The 22,848-nt window shown below is 38.7% G+C and overlaps 1 protein-coding gene across 1 annotated transcript in view; it reads left to right on the forward strand.

Moving 5' to 3' along the window:
* The window catches only part of CSMD3 (CUB and Sushi multiple domains 3), a 734,654-nt gene that overhangs the window by 445,801 nt on the left and 266,005 nt on the right, over window positions 1-22,848 (forward strand). Inside the window, 3 exon segments of the mRNA XM_067292283.1 lie at window positions 6,487-6,603; window positions 12,344-12,559; window positions 13,172-13,360. Coding sequence (XP_067148384.1) covers window positions 6,487-6,603; window positions 12,344-12,559; window positions 13,172-13,360 — 522 coding nt within the window.

Here is a 22,848-nt window from a genome sequence, read left to right on the forward strand (position 1 = left end):
TTTTGTTCCCCCTGCATTGCTCTACAGATACTTTATACTGTACACCTAGCTATCTATATTTCATAGTTGCTTCTATTTTTTATTCCCTTTATTTTTTGCTATTTTGTGCCTCACCACTCTGACAAAAGATTAAAAAAAGGATCTAGACATACATCTTGATTCCAATGTTCTTCTTGCATAAAAAATAAATTTAAAAAAATAAATAAAAATAAAATATTCAAATATTGTGTTAACAACACAATTAATTATATAAAGAACACATTTCAGGTATTCCATTTTCCATATTGCAACACCAATCTAGAGCATCAGTTATTTATTTATTTATTCATTTATTCATTTTAATTTTAGCCTGTCCTAACCTCCATTTCTGTGTAATCAGATAAAGTGAAAAGAAGGTTCCTTACAGAATCTGGGAAAATGTGTGGAGTTTATCTTTTACTGGTTTTATTTTCTTTTGTTTCTGTTTTCCCTTGCATTCTGGAAAAAAAAAATCAGATACTAGCAGTGATATTATATGCTTTGGCTTTTTGCCGTCTTATCAGGACCAGTGCACATTTTATATTTCAGATATGTCAACTTGACTTTGTTTTATAAAATGCTAGTCCCTTGATGCCTTTGTTTGCAATCTGCTAGCCTTCCCAGAGTCACACGGAGTGCCTGCTGGCATGCCATAGGTGTTTTGTCACCACTTGCATTCTTGAAAGTTTTTCCAAACACCCACTGTAAAATACATTATTCGTTTTAACTGTTTCCTATGACTGTAAATTCTGATTGCGTTTGCTTATTTGATAGGGCTGACCTAAGGTGTGGGCAAAGTAGGTAGTTATCTTCAGAAGGTCAATAACAGGCAGTTGTAGCCCTGATTCTGTTTTGCTAAAATATAACAAGATCTCTAAATATAATTTAATGGGTTTTTCTAAGTATAACAAGATCAGACGATAAGTGGACAGAGGTCACCTTCATTGGTTCTTCATCACAGGAGAGAGGAGGGAAATGGGTGTGTTGAGGCAGCATCCCCCATAGCAACAATGATGCAGTTACGCAGTGGTGGTCCTATAATATCCAAATTCAGGCTATGTTACTGAATCTCCAACTTTCCAGCTTACAACTGGGCCAAACAGTCTATAAAGTGGCAGAAGTATCATACACAAAGAAATCCTGAGACCACCCAGATAAAAATAAAAGTTTGGTTATTCAGAACATCAAATCAGTTTAGGTAGGTAAAATAGTTATTTTTTATTGGCTCTGCATATGCAGAAACAAATCTAGAGAATGTAAGTAGTAGCAAACATTGTTGATTCTTATGCTCTAATGTAATGGTCCTAAGCTTTCCAAAATGACATAGAAAAGCACAGGTAGAAAGAAAAAGACCATAACCCAAATCATTGCAAACAGACTAAGTCACATCACCACTACAGCATTTCAGAGGATCTTTGATAGCTCCCTCTTTCTTTCACCATAAGGCAACATTCAGTGGGCAGTCTTGGGTTGAATGTACTGGGCGATGATATGGATTACCTCGTAAGATGAAGTATAATTCTGAAGTGGATATAAATAAAGCTACTGATATGTGAGGAAAGACTTCTGTGTAACTGATTTTTTTTTTTTGTACTGTTTGAGCATTTTCAAGAGGAAAAGTGATTCTGATGTTTGTGATAACGTTTTTCTCATAAATGGAGTAGGGTTCCCACCCAGTCTGAGACTATGGATGATTTTATGAGTTTGGTTCTCTGTCTCTGCCCAGCTAAAACAACAAGGGCTGAGAATGTTTATTTGCAGGATTCCACAGCCTCATTGTGCCGTAGGATATAGGAAAGAAATGGCCACTTGGGAGGAATATAGGAATGTTGTCAGAGTATGCAGGGATGCGACGAGGAAGGCTAAGGCCCGTTTGGAATTAAATCTGGCGAGAGTTGTCAAGGACAACAAGAAGGGCTTCTTCAAATACATCAGCAGCAAGAGGAAGACTAGGGAAAATGTGGGCCCTTTGCTGAATGGGGTGGGTGCCCTGGTGACGAAGGATACAGAGAAGGCAGAGTTACTGAATGCCGCCTTTGCTTCAGTCTTTACTGCTCAGGCCAGCCCTCAGGAACCCCAGACCCTGGAGACAAGAGAGAAAGTCTGGAGAGAGGAAGACTTTCCCTTGGTGGAGGAGGAGTGGGTTAGAGATCATTTAAGCAAACTTGACACCCACAAATCCATGGGCCCTGATGGGATGCACCCACGAGTGCTGAGGGAGCTGGCGGATGTCATTGCTAAGCCACTCTCCATCATCTTTGAAAGGTCATGGAGGACAGGAGAGGTGCCTGAGGACTGGAAGAAAGCCAATGTCACCCCAGTCTTCAAAAAGGGCAAGAAGGAGGACCCAGGCAACTACAGGCCAGTCAGCCTCACCTGCATCCCTGGAAAGCTGATGGAGCAGCTCATCCTGGAGGCCATCTCCAAGCATGTGGAGGAAAAGAAGGTGATCAGGAGTAGTCAGCATGGCTTCACCAAGGGGAAATCATGCCTAACCAATCTGATAGCCTTCTATGATGGAATGGCTGGCTGGATAGATGAGGGGAGAGCAGTGGATGTTGTCTTCCTAGACTTCAGCAAGGCTTTTGACACTGTCTCCCATAGCATCCTCATAGACAAGCTCAGGAAGTGTGGGTTAGATGAGTGGACAGTGAGGTGGATTGAGAACTGGCTGAATGGCAGAGCTCAGAGAGTTGTGATCAGCGGCACAGAGTCTAGTTGGAGGCCTGTAGCTAGCGGTGTCCCCCAAGGGTCAGTCCTGGGTCCAGTCTTGTTCAACTTCTTCATCAGTGACCTGGATGAAGGCACAGAGTGCACCCTCAGCAAGTTTGCTGACGATACCAAACTGGGAGGAGTGGCTGATACACCAGAGGGCTGTGCTGCCATTCAGAGGGACCTGGACAGGCTGGAGAGGTGGGCGGAGAGGAACCTCATGAAGTTCAACAAAGGCAAGTGCAGGGTCCTGCACCTGGGGAGGAATAACCCCATGCACCAGTACAGGTTGGAGGTTGACCTGCTGCAAAGCAGCTCTGCTGAGAAGGACCTGGGAGTGCTGGTGGACACCAAGTTAAGCATGAGGCAGCAATGTGCCCTTGTGGCCAAGAAGGCCAATGGTATCCTGGGGTGCATCAGGAAGAGTGTTGCCAGCAGGTCAAGGGAGGTGATCCTCCCCCTCTACTCAGCCCTGCTGAGGCCACATCTGGAGTAGTGTGTCCAGTTCTGGGCTCCCCAGCACAAGAGGGATGTGGCACTACTGGAGCAAGTCCAGCGAAGGGCTACAAAGATGATTAGGGGACTGGAGCATCTCTCTTATGAGGAAAGGCTGAGAGAGCTTGGCCTGTTTAGCTTGGAGAAGAGAAGGCTGAGAGGGGATCTTATCAATGTGTACAAATATCTTAAGGGAGGGTGTCGAGAGGATGGAGCCAGACTCTTTTCAGTGGTGCTGAGCGACAGGACGTGAGGCAATGGGCACAAACTGAAACACAGACAGTTCCATCCGAATAGGAGGAAAAACTTCTTCACTGTGAGGGTGACAGAGCACTGGAACAGGTTACCCAGAGAGATGGTGGCGTCTCCTTCTCTGGAGATATTCAAAATGCGCCTGGATGCAATCCTGTGCAATGTGCTCTAGGTGACCCTGCTTGAGCAGGGGGGTTGGACTAGATGATCTCCAGAGGTCCCTTCCAACCTCAGTGATTCTGTGATTCTGTGATTCAATATCCGAGTTTCATTTCTGCTTTATAAGAAATCCGTAATTAAATATATAATTTTTATTACTCAGTACCCTAAAGATAGTGATGACATGCAATCTAGTAACTTCATTCCGAGAATTTAATGAGTTTTATGAAAACATTCCGCAGTGCTAGTGAAATGCATGAAAAACTCCTGTGTTTCTTTGACAGTTTGACTCTGATTGGTTACAATTTACACAGCTAAATGTCTTGTAGGAAGAAAAGAAGAAAAACAAGGAAAAAAACCCCAAAAGAACAGAAAAACCCTTATGTTCAGGAGTCTATATTTTGCAGGCAAGCTCTTTGGATTCACACATCATTCCTTCCACAGCTCAAAAAGAAAGATTTTATGTTTAGTGACTCTACAGACCCAAATCATATGCGGTCACAGGAAATTATTTAATGCATCTATCTAGCAGCTGCCAGTAGTCATTTGCTGTCATGATTTATCACAGTTTTGTTGTATATAGTATATTTTGAATTATTTTAGTGAACCAAGAGAACTTGATAATTCTTATTCATAAGCCTATTATTCCCGTTATCCCTTTAGTGGGGCTATTTGCTAGAGTAAGATTTTAGAGCTGTTGAGTTCACACGTAGGTAAGAAGCCTCCTGTTCTTCTCATCATCTTATCTGACCTGGGTCTTGGACAAATGCAGGAGACAGATCGCGTACATGGAGGCATCCAGGACAGGATTAGCTGTCCACCATGACCATACTTCAAACAAATATACAGTGGGGGTACAGTGTAAGGCAGAAAGTACAGTCTGGATTTTCTCTTGATTCACTGTCTGGCTTGTCCTCAAATGAGCTTTGAATGAACTTCTACAGGTCGGAAATTGAGAGAGTCTTAATATCCCGAGTGCTGTTTGTGGCTGCTGCTGACGTTAAGGGAGGAGTAGGGGCACGTGAGACAGTGCTGCTGGAGCAGCCTCTCTCAGCAAGAGACGCTGCCCCTCCAGCTTGTAACAGTAACAGGGAAAACAGTTCTTGGAAGTTCCCCGTTGAAGCTTATCCCTCCCTTATCCTCGCTGCCGTGACTGGAAGCACACACATGAGCAATGGCTTATACGGGGGGAAGAGGGATTGATATTTGTATAGGCTGGAACTGGAGACAAGTGGCTATCATTTACACTTTCTCCCAAATTGCCTTTCAACAGCTTTACAAAAGCCTCTACCAGAGAGAAAACCATGTTGTTAACAACTGGAGTATTGAATAGTGGCTTACATTAACGTGCAGACTCAGAGAAACTACAGCTGACACCAATAAAAATAATTCTGAAAGGACCCTGGTTGAGAAACTAACTATCTGAGGTTGAAAAGGGAGACCTCAGGTTAAATACTTTGAAAGAGCTTCTCGTCAACCTCTCTAAAACAAGAGCTGCAGTCAGCTTTTCTAAAACTATGTTATTTGGCTGAAACCTGGCAGCAGTAGCAGAGTTCACTGCTTTTTGTGTCCTGGAATATTGTTACAAAATAATTTTTGGGAACACATATAATTGGCCTGAGAAAAATGAAAAGGATAAATGCTTTTAATTTTGAAGGAAGGAAGAACTTAGAAATACTTGTTCATTTTATAATGTATACAGTTCTTCTGAAATTTTGGTGTAATAACTTTGCATGGTACTAAGTTTTAGTTACTGTTATTGATAAAAGATAATTCTAAGATGAAAGGACCTCTTCACTGCTCTTTCAGAATTAATTTGAAATTTTTAAAGCTCTGTGAATGGAAAAGGGGAGAATCATGGTGGTAGTTATGCCAGTAATACGATGATTTTATTTTTGTAATTCAAGCTGTATTTATTTTTTCATATTGCCCAATTACTGTTTATTTTTACAAAGTCACTAGTGATACTGTAGAATGACTTATATTAGCAACTGTCATTCTCACTTGAATTAGAGATGCACATCTGATAATTATGTACTTTGAAGGGCATCATGCTTCCCTGGGTTAATAATTTCAGTCAGTAATACAGTAGTGAGGTCCACTCTGCCATTTTAACTCTCCAACTAAGGCTGGCTAAAATGATATTGCTTGGCTGCTTATCCTCCCGTCTGCCTTCAGCTTCATGCTAACTTGTGATTTTCACAGGGTCAAACGATTTATGCTAACTTGGATCTAAGGCAGTTCTCGCTGAAGTTAAAGGATTCAGTTCTTAAGTTGGTGGGAGCTGAACTCGCCCTTGCAGAAAGGAAAAGGAAAATGGGAGACCAGTAGTTTTTCTAGGAACAGCTGTGCGTTTTCCTCTATATTTTCATCATTCTCTCCAAGACATTGCTGCCTTTTGCTAACATTTTAGTTAATTAAAGGCATTATAAACTTCTTTTTTTGCTTTGGAAAAAAAAATTACAATACAGTTTTGTCATTACCTTTCTGCTGGTCACTTAAACTGCCTGGAAATATATGTGCATATACATGTGTGGGTATACATACACATGCACACACACACACACACACACATATATACCTTTTCATAAGAAAATGTGAAAAACAGCTGAGTAAACTCACTTTTCATTTTCTTAGTACCTACTAAAAAAGCACGTTAACTATTAATTGATGATATTTCCTTTCATGTTGTGTAAATATGGACTGTATTTATATATGGAATAGCTGAATCATTAGACCAATTGACTTTTAAGTAGACCATAAGTTCTAAACAGATAGTTTTCTTATATTGTCCTTCATCTAGAAGTTTTATATTAATTATTGTATTAATATTTGTTTTGTTGTTTCTAGCTTTATGTGGTGGAGATGTTAGAGGACCTAGTGGAACAATTTTATCCCCTGGTTATCCTGAACTGTATCCAAATTCACTGAATTGTACATGGACTGTGGATGTCACCCATGGAAAAGGTAAATAATTTATTTTCTCTTTTTTTCCCCACATAGCTTTTTACATAAGTCCAATATCTTGTGCTACACGTGTGGATCTAGGATCTAGCAGCAAAGAACTAGGAAGTGTATTGTTCATTTTTCTTTTAATTTATTTTTATTGTAGCAATTTCTAGAATTCTAGATGTGGATTTGACCCTGACAAGCGTAATGCTTTCCACAGAACAAACAGGTCCCTAAAGTTTATGATTCAGCTAACAGCTAACAGACATTTGGATGTGTGTACATTTATCCAGGTGACAGAGGATGAATGCTGTAGCTGTGTTGACGAGGAAAGGCCTTATTTAGAGAATAGTTGGAAATAATCATTGATATTTAGACTTAGTATCAGTAGAAGAGTCTGAAGTGAAGACTTAACTGAAGATGTTATTCATATTAATTATGGCATAAAAAGGGAATGAAGATAATGAGAGGAGAGCTGATTAGAAGATACTGGTCATGCTGATTTTTATATTATGACTAGCTATTGAGAAGGAAGTGTCAGAAAAGTCCTTTTATTTCGGAGAAAAGAAACTTTCAGATTACTGAGGTATATTTTTAGAGTGGCAGCATATATATGACAGTTTAATATGCATTTATGGATTAAATAAATAATATAGTTTAAAAATAGTATAGAGGGAGAAAAAAGGATAAAGAATGGAACTCAGTGAGAGAGCATTTAGAGAGGTAAGAAAGAACTATATAGAACTGATCACAGAAACTGAGAGACAGCAAATTTTTAAGAAAAGTGTGGTTATTTTTTATATTCTAAAAATAATTAATATGCCTAGTGATTGATATTATATATGAAGAGGAAATGAAGCATCTAGCATGACATTGATTCTTGTATTTTGTCTGTTGTTAACATGTGATTGAATATATAGTGAAATGAAATGCATAAGGTATCAGTGGTAGATTTTAGACTATGAGCTAACTGAACAATTAATTTACCCTTCCCCTAACAATGTGGACTGTGATACTGAGATATGACATTGAAGTGTCATGTCTTCCTGTCTTTCTTTAAGGTTTTAAATATTCCCCTTAAAAAGAAAGAGGCATGTGAAGCAGCATGACAGAGAATCTACCTGAACGTATCTTTTAAACTTCTCTGGAGACAACACAATCTGTCACACAGCATATGTTAATGTGATTAGAACATTTTCTGCAGAAAACTAAATTGTACAGCTACTACTGGGATATACCTTGCAGTTTTGCTTAGAAATGTCATGGCAAACGGGAAAATTAATTGAAAAATCCCCTTGAGTTAAACTTTGGGTTTCAACAAAACTCAGTGAAGCTCAACCTTAATCCCTAATAATTCCATTATTTTGGGTTACTCTCATAAAACTTTCTTTGGTATTTTTGATTTTGTAGTTAAAGTGGCATGCATGAAAAATGTCAAAATTAATTTGAGGTGCAATAAATACAACAAATCTGGGCTGATTTTCATCCTCATTCTGTATATATTGAGTTCTTCTCTTAAGTGCTCCTTTTCATATCAGATTAACACTGTCTCCTATGTTATGATTAGAAATTCAGCCATTCAAAAGTTTACCAACCTCAAGTCTCTAAAGTTACATGCATTAGCTCAAAAGCTATATAATTTGGCCTCGATTCCAAAATTCAGTGCGTGATAATCCTGTTGCCCTTCCTCTTATCAGTCTGCGTGTCACACAGAATCACAGAATCACAGAATCGCTGAGGTTGGAAGGGACCTCTGGAGATCATCTAGTCCAACCCCCCTGCTCAAGCAGGGTCACCTAGAGCACATTGCACAGGATTGCATCCAGGCGCATTTTGAATATCTCCAGAGAAGGAGACTCCACAACCTCTCTGGGCAACCTGTTCCAGTGCTCTGTCACCCTCACAGTGAAAAAGTTTTTCCTCATGTTCAGATGGACCTTCCTGTGTTTCAGTTTGTGCCCATTTCCTCGCGTCCTGTCGCTCGGCACCACTGAAAAGAGTCTGTTCCCATTCTTTCTACACCCTCCCTTCAGATACTTGTACACGTTGATAAGATCTCCTCTCAGCCTTCTCTTCCCCAGGCTAAACAGACCCAGCTCTCTCAGCCTTTCCTCATAAGAGAGATGCTCCAGTCCCCTAATCATCTTTGTAGCCCTATGCTGGACTTGCTCCAGTAGTGCCACATCCCTCTTGTGCTGGGGAGCCCAGAACTGGACACACTACTCCAGATGTGGCCTCAGCAGGGCTGAGTAGAGGGGGAGGATCACCTCCCTTGACCTGCTGGCAACACTCTTCCTGATGCACCCCAGGATACCATTGGCCTTCTTGGCCACAAGGGCACATTGCTGCCTCATGCTTAACTTGGTGTCCACCAGCACTCCCAGGTCCTTCTCAGCAGAGCTGCTTTGCAGCAGGTCAATCCCCAACCTGTACTGGTGCATGGGGTTATTCCTCCCCAGGTGCAGGACCCTGCACTTGCCTTTGTTGAACTTCATGAGGTTCCTCTCCGCCCACCTCTCCAGCCTGTCCAGGTCCCTCTGAATGGCAGCACAGCCCTCTGGTGTATCAGCCACTCCTCCCAGTTTGGTATCGTCAGCAAACTTGCTGAGGGTGCACTCTGTGCCTTCATCCAGGTCACTGATGAAGAAGTTGAACAAGACTGGACCCAGGACTGACCCTTGGGGGACACCGCTAGCTACAGGCCTCCAACTAGACTCTGTGCCACTGATCACAACTCTCTGAGCTCTGCCATTCAGCCAGTTCTCAATCCACCTCACTGTCCACTCATCTAACCCACACTTCCTGAGCTTGTCTATGAGGATGTTATGGGAGACAGTGTCAAAAGCCTTGCTGAAGTCTAGGAAGACAACATCCACTGCTCTCCCCTCATCTACCCAGACAGTCATTCCATCATAGAAGGCTATCAGATTGGTTAGGCATGATTTCCCCTTGGTGAAGCCATGCTGACTACTCCTGATCACCTTCTTTTCCTCCACATGCTTGGAGATGGCCTCCAGGATGAGCTGCTCCATCAGCTTTCCAGGGATGCAGGTGAGGCTGACTGGCCTGTAGTTGCCTGGGTCCTCCTTCTTGCCCTTTTTGAAGACTGGGGTGACATTGGCTTTCTTCCAGTCCTCAGGCACCTCTCCTGTCCTCCATGACCTTTCAAAGATGATGGAGAGTGGCTTAGCAATGACATCCGCCAGCTCCCTCAGCACTCGTGGGTGCATCCCATCAGGGCCCATGGATTTGTGGGTGTCAGGTTTGCTTAAATGATCTCTAACCCACTCCTCCTCCACCAAGGGAAAGTCTTCCTCTCTCCAGACTTTCTCTCTTGTCTCCAGGGTCTGGGGTTCCTGAGGGCTGGCCTGAGCAGTAAAGACTGAAGCAAAGGCGGCATTCAGTAACTCTGCCTTCTCTGTATCCTTCGTCACCAGGGCACCCACCCCATTCAGCAAAGGGCCCACATTTTCCCTAGTCTTCCTCTTGCTGCTGATGTATTTGAAGAAGCCCTTCTTGTTGTCCTTGACAACTCTCGCCAGATTTAATTCCAAACGGGCCTTAGCCTTCCTCGTCGCATCCCTGCATACTCTGACAACATTCCTATATTCCTCCCAAGTGGCCTGTCCCCCTTTCACACAGTTTAGGGGAATAAATGGGATGCTCAAAACAGATGAACGGCATTCCTCATATAATTATTAGATTAATAATTTTTCAAATCCAGAACAGATTTTTGTGGTTATTTGGTTTTATCCTCTGCATAAAACACAACCCAATCCAGTAATTTCTGTATCAGTGCTTCAGCTTCTGAAGAAGGTCATGTTTAGCTGGTCTGCAAGCTCAGGAGTGGGGGCTATAAGAGGAGGAGATATCTATTTCAGAAGGTTGAACAGCTCCCTAGTCTCTGTAAGGCAAAGTCAAATCCAGCAGGCTATGTCCAGCCAACAGCAAGGCTGCCCATGTTTTTCGAAGATGCCAGTGCACACTTCACACAACACAAACGTGCACGCACACCAGCATGGCTGGGCTGGGCCTTTCTTGGCACCCTCATGAGCACCAACAGCACTCACCCAAGCATGACCAACACGCACGGCCCAATCCTGTTTCTTGTGTTGGGCTGATCAGGATAAGAGTTTGCAAGTGTAGTGACTACACACACACACACACACACACACGACCCTCCAGAGTCCAGCCCTGGTCTCTCCAGCAGCTGGCTCCCAGATCCCAGTCCCTCCAGTTGCTGGACCCTATGACCACAGCCCTTAGTCTGGTCTCTGGTCCCCTGCCCTTGTCCTGCTCACTGGCTAGTCTAGAGTGAAGTTCAGTGGTGGTCACACGTATACTCACGCCCTGAGCAGAGAGCTCCCTCACACAGAAAAGAGCCAGGAACAGAGTGTAATAAGAAGGCAGGACAGACTGCGGCTCCATCAGAGAAGCACACTGACAGCTCCTGCTTGCATGTGACCAGCCCTTTTTATCCCCCCTCCTCTCCAATTTCCCACACTTGTTCCTCCCTGATCCACCTTGATCCCTCCTTTTCCCTGCATTTGGCCCTAAACATCCCATAAAAAAGTTTTGCACAGTCTCACAATGCCATTAAAAAATTCCATATGCAGATCTACACAATCTTGCAAGGCCTCTCAAATACCCCGCAGTAAGTTTCCATGAGACCCAAGATAATCCTGTTGCCCTTCTTCTTATCAGTTCCTAAGCTGTGGCTGAACCTCTGCAAGGTTGCTGGTGGTCTAGCGATCAGAAATTTGACTTCTGGCCTTTGTTAGGAGACTTTTTTTTGGGGGGGGAGAGGAATATTTGTTTGCTTTTCCTATGAGATTAAATGTATGTCTTCTATTAAAAATTTTTTGCCCATGAGAGTACCTGGAGGTCATTAATCTTCTTACACCACATTAATCTTGTATATACCATGTACATTGATCTTCTGAAGTATTGCATTATTAGGTAGATTTTATAGAACCTGAATCATTGTTTAAGAAGTTTTCTGCAACTGGGTATGCTTTCCCAGTGGAGGTCTCAGGAGTAATTTAGGCTAGCTAATATCTTCTACTTTCTCTTTTACTTGAATTTTCTGTCCTTTGCACCTGAAGATCATGATCGGACTCCCAGTTACAGAACTGCAGAAAAAGTATTTTGAGTTAATTTTCTGTTTTGACCTTTAAGTCCTATTTATTGTTATTGTGCTGCAGGATACCTTCTTTTCAGGATGTGTGATGTATGGTAAAAAAGCATATTGTTGACATATGCACCATCTTACTGAGAGACCTCCCTTTTGGGGGGAAGGAGTGTTGCTTTTCTGTGTGTCATGAGTATATGATTTCCTAGCCTTCCTTTCAGGATTCAGTCACTGGCACTGTACAAGGATACTGGTCACTGTAGGGGGTAAAATTTGCCTTTCTCATTCTGTGTAAAACAATTTGCAGTTTTGAATAAAATGCAGTGCATCATTTGGTATTACATCAAAACACAAGCATATATCTCAGAATTCTCTACACCAAATGTCCATATTTTTTCAGCAACAAGACAAAAGCGAAAGGTATCATCAAAACTGAAAGACCTGTGGCAAAGATATTTTGAGAAGATTAAATAAAAAAGATAATTTTTAGAAATATTGGACTTAAATATAGACTACCTTAATTTTCTGAACCACCATTCATAATGAAATGCATGAATTTAATCAGTGACATAATTACATTTATGTAAATGGTGTGATATGTAAGTCTAATTCTACTTTTTCTAATAGGGGTGCAGTTTACCTTTTATACCTTTCATCTGGAGGATCATCATGACTACCTACTAATAACGGAGAATGGCAGTTTCACACAGCCATTAGCACGTCTGACTGGCTCAGAACTTCCTTCACCAATCAATGCTGGTCTCTATGGAAATTTCAGGGCTCAGTTGCGCTTTATTTCAGATTTCTCAATATCATATGAAGGATTTAACATTTCTTTCTCTGGTAAGGAAGTACTTGGAATACCTGGAAAAAGAATTATTCAGTATTTTATGGAAAAAAAAAGGTTTAAAACTGAAGTGATTTTGATAAATACATATACCAAATCATAAAATTATGTAAGTTGTTTCCAAAGCACAAAAATTTCAAACCAATTGAAAGACCTCTGTGCCTCTATGGAGATGTTTCTGCAACACAATAAATAAAACAGCAGTAAACTGTAAGCAATATAATCAAGTCAGGGAGGAAAACAAAGCTAGTCCAATTTCAGTTAGTGAAATTCCAGATGAGCCCAGGAGTAAATTAGTCGGGCTTTTCTGCTGTACCATTATTTTAATTTGTTTTATGTACCTGCGACGTTTATGGCTCATGTAAGAGCGATAAATCGTGTTGTGTTATGCATCTTAAAAACATTAAGAATGTATTCATTAGTCTTACTTTTGAATGCAGTATAATTGCCAGTTTAGCATTCATGCATTCATTTTGTTTTCAAATATAAAATCTGTATTGATGGTCAGGTGGAAATATATGGAAAATAGTGGACTTCAAGATTACAAATATGCTTGATAGAAAACACATGTAATTCTCACACAAACTGAATTGTTCTCTTTTTTTTAGAGTATAATCTTGAGCCTTGTGAAGATCCTGGGATTCCACAGTTTGGTAACAGAATAGGATTTAATTTTGGAGTGGGAGACATTCTGACATTTTCCTGCTCATCTGGATATCGTTTAGAAGGAGCTTCAGAGATTATTTGTCTTGGTGGTGGCCGACGAGTATGGAGTGCACCTCTGCCAAGGTGTGTGGGTACGTGGTCAGCTGCTTTCATTTGCTTGTATGTGTAGTCATTGTCCATGGAGTTGTAGATATACAGCATGGAAAAGCATGGTAAACACCTCTTAATTTTCAATGTACTTTCACATTCTCCATATCTCTTCAGTCAGATTTCTTTATTTTTTCTTAATATAATTATTATAAGAGCTATTAGTAGACTTCACAGTCTGTACCTTGATACTTTTAAAATTGAGGACATGATGCTTGCTCTTATTTTGGTGGATAGAAACCTGGATATAAACTTTGGTGTAGAAACCTGGATATAAACTAAGGTCAGCATTTACCAGCCCAGATGCCTAATAATGGACTCCTATTTGTTGATGCAAGTTTCCGAGTACTACCTCTATTATGGAAATGTATAAATGTAGTTAGAGCATTTAGGCCAGAATTATTTCATAAAAATAGGTCTATATATAGGAGTGCAGTTAACCTGGCCTTCCTGTGTAGTTAGAGGAGAGAAATGGACATCCTCAGAAAGCAGCACATCTGGTTTTAAAGCAATAGCTAAGATAAGTGAGAGGGTGCTCTGCAGATTACTGACGCTCTCCACTGACTTTAAAGGTAGCCGATGTATCTAGCTTTGATGAGAAACTCAACTTTCAATGGCTAATGTTGTCCGAAATGGATCTCTCCCTACAGGTCTTGATTATCAGTTCTATTGAGAACTATTAACAAAAAGTATAAAATTTCTAAAAAGTAGGATACTTATTTAAGTGTCTAGCTTTAAGATGAAAAATAAATCCTCAGTATTCAGTGTAAAATTTTGGACCCACTGAAATCAACAGCAAAACTCTGTAATTTTTTACTTTTATAAAAACATATGTTGCATGGAAAAGTTTATATGTAAAAATATCTGTATCAATGTGTGCTTGAAATCTTTTTTCTTTTTTCATGCTAAATTGCATCATAGAAAAACATTTTTTTTCAAAATCTGATTGTATAATAACTATTAATTGACTAATTACTTGCTCTTACCCAGTATTAATTAGTGTATCATAATTTTCATGTGGCAAATATTCTTATATTTACCTTTATAGTAAAAGTTCTGAACTTGACATGTGTGTAAGCAACATGTATGTTTGCATGTACGGAAGAGCTAGTTTAGAAGTTGAGTCAGTGTGGCACATGAAATAAAGTTATTTTTGTAAAGAGGATAATGATTTTTTTAACCTTAAGCGTAATAATGAATGCATGTACAGTTGTGAAGACAGGCAAAATTTTAGTAATAAATTCCTAGAAATGTATGTGTATCTGAAAATGGATTTGTAAATTAGCAGTAAAGAACTTGATCAGAAACATAAATGAAAATACTATTTAGTATTAGTATTTAGTATTAGTATTATTACTATTTAGTAACTAAATGCTATTTAGTTTTCATGACATAGAAAATAATGTTTGCATTTGTGTGCTTGGGGGAAAAAAAGGGAGGCTGGAACACAAGGAGTGAGTTATATTCCAGTAAAGCTTTGCTTTATGTGTTTGGGAGGAAATTGCATATCCATGTATTTTCTCCTAATCTTTGAAAATGGAAGATAGTCTCCCCAGAATGACTTCATGAATCCTTTTTTTCCCACAAATGTTCATCCTTTGTCAATTTTGTGCTTAATTTTTATGCCATGATAAATGAAATTCAAACAAAACTGGAAAGCAGAAATTCCCTTACCATTGACCACTTGTACTGGATTCAGCATTCTGCATATTGTTGCTGTAGCCTGGGAGACAGGGATCTCTTCCAGGAGCAGATGCATTTAGCAGAGTATACACAGGTAATGTCACTAAAGCCAAGTGTTTCATTAGCATATGATAAAAGTGCTTCTATTCACGCGATAAGAAATCCTTAATGATGGCGACAGTTCTAGACATGTGATGGGAGATAGTGTTTGGAGCCTTCAGAAAGAGTATGGAAATTAATAGGGTGTCTGACAAATCTGCGCTATCTATGACTAGTCCCTAGTTCACATGCTTTTGAGAAACAAGGAGGTTAGGACCAGTCAGAATTAATTGTTCTGGTGGTATTCTGATGTAGTCTGAATGGCCACAGATGGACTTTACAGTATGTCTTGGACTATTAACTATCCTGTCCTTGACTAAATTCAAAATTTTGAAAAAAATGAATGGAATCATTAATAGCTTATGAACATTCCTTAAACAGGAAAGGACTAAATCAATTTAGTAGATTTATTGGTTGTACATGACGACGTCAGTTCCTGTAATTAGCAATACTCAAGGGCCTTTGATTTTGCTTTCATCCAAAACTACTCCGGTGTCCAGTTTTCCACATTCTCTTAGAACGTCAACATCCTTTGAACCCTTCATTTTTTTTAATTAAAAATCAATGCTACTTTCCTTATTTCAGAAAGAATTGTAATGCTCTTTATTATATAAATATACTACGTGATTTTTTTCAAGATGACATGTTTTTATTTTTGTTAGATTTTCATATCAGAGCTTGTGAGGATGAATGTTATGTATGAGAGAGAAATATGTCATAACTTATGATGTATTATAGCAATTCTTAGGAGAAAGGGGAAAAGGTCTGAATTATAGGAAATGGGTATAGAACTATTTCTGTTAGCAGTAATAATGTTATTTATATAATTTGTTCTAATTTGGACAAAAAAAAATCACAATTGCAGATTGTTAGCAGTGGCTTATACATGCATAAAGCAATGTTCCCAAATGTCACAAAACAGTACGAAGTTGTTAGTTGCAAAGCTAGGCATGTAATCTACTTTTCGAAACCTTGGATTTTTCTTCTCTGTGCTTGAACTGTAATATTCTATGGGCTGTTTCACTCTTTCAAATTATTGGTTATCTGCTGTGATAATTTGATGGTACAGAACTTCATTCTGATGTTTTTGCCGTTCTTTTTGTGTTTTGCATACTTGAATATATTTAGCATTTGTAGAAGATAGCTTCTTGTCTCACCTCCTGTTTTGTCTTTGCCTGCAGATATACCCTTTGTGCATTTTACATGCCTTTGATATGATAACCATACTAAAATTTTATCTGCACTCTATTCTTCTTGGATGCTGTTCTCTATTCCTCTTTCGATCGTGTTCGTGGGATGCAGGTTGTTCTCAGTGCCCCTCTCCGGGCAGGCCTCCCGCTCCGAGGCCAGGCTGTTTGGCCAATCCACCCAGGCGCGTTAAGGCACTAGGAAGCGCTAGTTTCCGTGCTGTAGCTTGCAATCGGAGCCTCAGGGCTCTTCCTCGGTTTCCCCGTTAGGATCTGTGTAGCCTTCCCACTCTAGTTCTTTTCCCCACAGATGAATCGATAGCTCCTGTTGAAGCTCATCTTGCTAAAGATTCAGGTCCTCAACAGGACTCAGTCTTTTACATAGTCTCTCCTCACAACAGAAACTCTGTCAATGCTTCTTTAACTCCACTCCTATATTCCTGCACTCATTGGTGTCACACATATTTAACATGCACCATTAAGTCAGTTAAGTAAACCCGTATTGCACAAATTGTTGCTTTGGCGTGTTTCATGGGATACCTCTTAATGCCTGGAAATTTGGGCAGGTAACTTCCATGGGTCAAAGTTTCCAAATCCTCTCTGCTTGTACTGATTCTCTTTTATCTTCCTGTGAGGTAGTTGCTTAAAGCGTATGAGTCCTTTGCTCTCTAAGGAATCACTTTTCTATTATAGCCAAGAGCAAAGCTGTGGTGGAAGGAAACAGTATTTGCTCTGAGTTCCCCAGCTATCCTTGCGGCCTCTATTTTGATCCTCGGCTGTTTTTAGATGATCGTGGCATATGAACCTCCCACAACCATTTTTGTGCAGTTACAAAATTCCTTGCATTATGAACTTTATATGCTATTCAGAAACAGATTTGTAGCCAACAGTATTTCACACTAGATTTTGTATGTTTCTGATGCTTAAAATTCAGTGTGATTTGGGTACTTAACTCTCTTAGATTGCTTGGAATTTACCACCTAAATAAGTAAAATAATCCTCATTGTGGTGATACATGTTTATATATTTATGTGTACAGTCTCTACTTTGGTGATACATATTGCTGTATCTGTTATTTTCTTTCTCGGAGAATTGGACAAGATTCATAGCTAATTAAGTTTCATTATAAAATAAATTAACAGATTTTATCAGAAGTTTAGTGAAGAGATCTGCCTCTTGCTGACGGAATTAGTAACATGAAAAATACTGTATATGCGTATGAAATTCAGTTTCAGAATTCTCAAAATAAGTCTTTCAGATACTCAGCAGTTTTTGAGTTGGCCTTAATGAAAAGATGACCTTACATGTGTTGTAACCTTTAAATTACAGACAAAAAATAAACAAACAAAAATGCGGCTATGGCAATGTATCTAGTCTGGGATCTAGCCACGTCAGTGTAGCTCAGACCCTCAATGGGGCATCACAGGATGGTTTTCTGTTGAGTTCTGCTGAATTTCTGGTGCCACAAAATGAGTCAAAAGAAAAAGGGCAGCAACAGAAAGCCCATTTGCCAGTTGTGAGATAGCTCTGCTCAACCTGGTTGGAAAGTGCTTCTGAATATGTTTCTGGTACTGCTAGGGATGCATACCTGCACTGGATTTCCAGGAGAGTGGGAATACTTAAGAATTAGTAATTATTGTATGTCCATAACACCTTCAAATGCAAACAAAAACAAGCTGTACCTTCTGTATTTCTGAAACTAGCTTTTAAGCATATTTTCACATTATGCCATCCCTACAGTAATGAGCAACTAAAGATCCAAGCTACCAACATTTTGAAATTCTGAGTTTGTATTATTTCTCTCTGACTTATTCCCAGTATGACTTTATTTCCTTTGCACCCCGAGGAAAAAAATAGATTGTGATCCTCTGTGTATATTAGGAAAGCATTGTGTGTACACAGTTGGAACATTTTCTAACTATTGTTGCTCACCTCTTTTTTCTTGGGCCGACAGGGAAAATGGTTAGTTTGTCAGTTAAAACAGTCGTCTTTATGAGTCAGAATTTCCTGCCAGCTTTCACCAGTGCTCTAGGTCCTGTAAAGAGAAATAATTGTTTAAATTGTATGAAAATAACAGAGAAGTAATTGATAAAGAAGAATCTAACTTTTTTTTTCAATAAATCTTAATAAGCTTTCACATAAGATTCTATTAATTTGTCATGTCATGGGATGAAAAAAATTTTTGTAAGAAAGAAAAGTTTGTTAGGAATCAAAGAGAATACTTGATAAAGATTGATCATCAGAATTGTATATTATATTTTATATTGCTTACTGCAGTTATTACTGATGTGAGGTGAACTCCATGGTAACAACATGAACAGATAACAGAAAGTTGATCAGAATAGTTACAATCAGAAGAAAACTTTGAAGAACCTGAGAGACATAATAATAAATGGACAGATAAAGTCAGTGGTAAATAAATGTGAGGTTGCTAAATGCAGTGAGGGGGGAAAAAAGGCCCAAGGTAGTCATACATCTTACGAAGCCTAAATCAGTGTGATCAACCTAAGAAGCTGACTTAAGAGAAACTGAGAACAATTCATTGACATCCAGGGGTCAAAATAGAAACGATATTGCATGTTGTGTAGAAGACTTGGGACACAGACTCCTTGTAATAAATAGTGTCATTAGAAATATTTCCAAATACATCTCCATAAAAATGCTGCAGAACTAGTAAGAGATCAGAGAACAGCAGGAAGAAAGATTATTAGCTTGGACGCATTTTAATAAGAAAAGAGAGATGGAGAAGTGTCTGTTTGCTATAATAAACGGCATTAAGAAACTAGCTCAAGAGCTTCCATTCTCTCTTTCTTTAATGTAGGAAAAGGAGCCATTCATCTGAAAATTAAAAAATGCAAAACTGATAGAAATCAATACATTTCCCTTCAATTATTATTAAACTGTGGAAATATTTATGTTCAACAGTATAAAGAAATTTAAAAAGCAATTGAAAATGTAGGTGGATAACAAGAATGTTCAAAGATCTTGCCAGAGCCGTTATCAAACATCCCTTTCTGGAAACACGGAAGGCCAATGTGCTGAATCCCAAAACAGTACCAATCATAATAAAAGATAATTAGTGGAAATAAAGCCACATATCAACCTGCCAGAGAAGTGAAGTTATCTTTTATCTGCTTATTCGGATGTCAGAGAAATAAGTGGAACATTTTAATTATTATTATAATTCTTTTAATATCTAAAGATACCTATTCAAAACTGAATTTGAAATCAAGACTGAACTTTATTGTAGTTCGTTAAAATAAATTAAAAAGTAATGTTCTAGTAGTAGGTATTTACTACTGAATTTTTAAAGCCGAACTGTTCAAATGATAGAATTCTCTAAATCCCACAGGGCTTGATGGCGTGCAGCACCAGGTTTTTAACACTACTCTTTTCTAAAAATGCAGAAATATTTTTCCATATTTCTGTCTATTTAACTGGTTCTGTTAAATGACTATTTTCTTCAAAGATGAAAAACTGTGACTGAATTAAAACTACTAGTCATAAATCCTGATGAGCATGGTGATTACTAATGATCACATTCACTAACTACATGTGATAATTTTGAAGAACAAACCACATGCTGGTAAATTCACTTTGTATTGAATGGGATCCATACGAATACATGTAGCTATATCATTTGTGTATCTGTACATAATTTCTAATAACCTAAGGCTACCTTTTTAGTAAATGGCTATCTGGCCAATAAAATTAAAGAAGTTCAGTATATGATTCAGCTCATTTTGGGGTAGATGTCTTAATCACTGAGATGAATTACATCGCTTATGTTTTCAGCATATGTATAGTAGATTTAATTAACTAACAAACCATGTTGACATATTGTTGTCATTTTGTTTTGTTTTGTTTTGTTGGCTGTTTTTTGGTATCTGAATGAAATTCCAATTTCCTTTTAAATACAACTAGAGACATATAATGAATAATATTTTAAGAAAACTAACAATAATTGAGAACTTGATCACAGTAGAATACAGTTCTAAGTACATTTATATTTATTTAAATATGCATTGCCCTGATTAGGAAGAAGTAATATCAAATACTTTATGCTGTGAAAGATGTTTTTTTAAGCAAATAACTAAAAATGGAAAAAAGTAAGGTTTTATTCTTGGTGAATGGGTCAATGTTGAAAGCAAGTTTATTTAATTTTATAAGTTATTCCGCTTCTCTCTTTAGCTTTTTCTTTATATTCAAGACTCAAGTCTTCTTTCATATCAAGAGATAACAATCTGCAGTCTTTTCTAAAAAAATCACATTTCCAGATTTGTCATCCTTCTTGCCTCTGAAAAAGTCTATAGTTATTTGCCTACCTATCCCTTGAAATGAATTTCCAAATCCTCAACACAGTAATGTGATTTTAAGCCTTATCATTATCAGAAGGAAGAGGCATGTTATACGCAGTACTCACATTTAAATATCTTGATCTCATGTTGCTGTGAAAAAAGCAAGCTTCTGAGTTATCCAAAATTTTGATCTGTAATTCTACATCTTCTTGTACAGCTGATTACTCCTGTCTAATCATAAAACTTTGCTTTTCTTTTTATTGAATTTGCTTCTTGCTTATTCTCCAATTTGTTAAGAATATTAAGAGATTTTATTCTGTTCTCCAGCGTCCTTTCATCCCCTAAGATGAGCACCGGCTGCACACTTTATAGCAAATCCTTTATTCCATCGTCAGTAAGTCAGTATGAGGCAAAAACTGAACCCTACAGAAATGATGCTTTTCTGTTTGTTCAGCTTCCTGAATTCATACCAGGGTAAGATAAATACCAATTCCAGGTGTAACGAAGGGTTTAGGACCATCAGGGTTAAAGGAAAGAAGCAACTCTAGCAGCAGCACCTTAGAATATAACCTGACATGGAACCGTTCTCATAGTGGCTGCTAACTGCTTGCTGTAAATGAAGGACTTGTTAACTGACTTTTCAACATGAAATCTTTAAAACTGTGAATTTATAAAAGGCTTAGAAAAGTAATCTTACTTGAAGTGGAAAAGGTGAATAAAGAAAATATTTTCATTCAATTTAATGATGCCGTTAAATTTACCTCTGCTTTTGTTTAAAACACTTACTATCATGGAGAAAGCAGTGAGAAAGAAAAAGAAAAGTAGAAGCAGGAAATTTTACACTTGACTATGTTTTTGAGGCTGCTTTATTTAGTTCCATGTATTTTTACTGTAATGAATTACTATCGGAATGGTATAGGACCTTCATCTATCAATAACATGGATGAATCTATTCATAAAATAGAATATTGCCCTATGCTGGGAAAGACTGATGAAGTATGCACTTTAATTTATGTAAAGCGCAGATGTAAAAGCTGTTTCTTTATTGGGCTACTCCCCTTTCCTCTCTCCTCTCCTCTCTGTCCCTCCCTTCTCCTCTGCTTTTCTTTTTTCTTTCCTCCCTCCTTCTTCTTTCTTTCCTCCCCTCTTCTTTTTTCTTCCCTTCCCGTCTCCCCTCTTCTTTTTCTATAAGACTGCCTGAGTGCCAGATTACCTTACCTTTTATTGTAACTGTCTTGTCAAAACTTGTAACCCACAGTTGCTTCTAGGTCTTCATAAAGAAAATAACCAAGTCTCTTCATTGCTTCCCAACTGTAGAGGCCCTTTTCCTTTGCCTTTCTCAGGACTGTACAAAACTCCTCTAGTCTGCTGGAAGACACTGAGTTTAAAATCTTTTTCCTTTTGTTCATATGCTACTTTTAGTTATGTTTCTTATTTTAACATTTGCTGTCCATTTTTCTGAATATGTCTTAATGGCAGCAGCTAAGATTCAGCGTCTCCAATGTACACACTTCGAAGGAACTGTATCTTACATTTATGAAAAACAGACAAGCAAACTGCAGGCAAATCCCTACATGTATAGCATGTTTCTTGCATCGTTTTCAGGTATATTCTGTCTGGGTCTTGGCAAGTAAAGAAGACTTTTGATTAAGTGGTAGCTTTCATGCTGTTTGCCTGTGTAGCTTCTGTACAAAGCTCAAGCCTTTGCAGGGGCTCCCTGGGGAGCGAAAAATAGAAATGTCTGAAAGATTATTTTGTGTGCAAGAAAAAAGGAATTCAGTGTTTAACTGAAGCACAGTTATATAACCAGTGAAGCGAAGGTTGTACAACAGGTACATCTGCAGTAATTGCAAGGCCCTGTAGTTGGAGATCCATTAGTGAGATCCTCTGTGCTTCCCATACTGTATTGCCAACTAGAGTCTTGCTGCACAGCTTTACCCATTTCTGTGCATACACAGTATAAGGCAAAGGGTTCTTTCTAATGTTTTGGGGTTAAAAAGGTTTGCTTTTGTTAGTTTTAACTGAGTTTTCTTTTAAGATAGGGAATATTTTAGCAACATGAATGCTCATTTTAAGTTTTGCAATACTTACTCATATATGTTTCTTTGCTTCCTCTCAGAACAAATTATTACTAATCTTTCTCTTGTTAATCAGAAGTAAGTTTATTGCTTTAAATACATCTCATGTCATCTTGGAATATCTTCT

This window comes from Apteryx mantelli, chromosome 2, assembly GCF_036417845.1.
Source record: "Apteryx mantelli isolate bAptMan1 chromosome 2, bAptMan1.hap1, whole genome shotgun sequence".
Lineage (NCBI taxonomy): Eukaryota > Metazoa > Chordata > Aves > Apterygiformes > Apterygidae > Apteryx > Apteryx mantelli.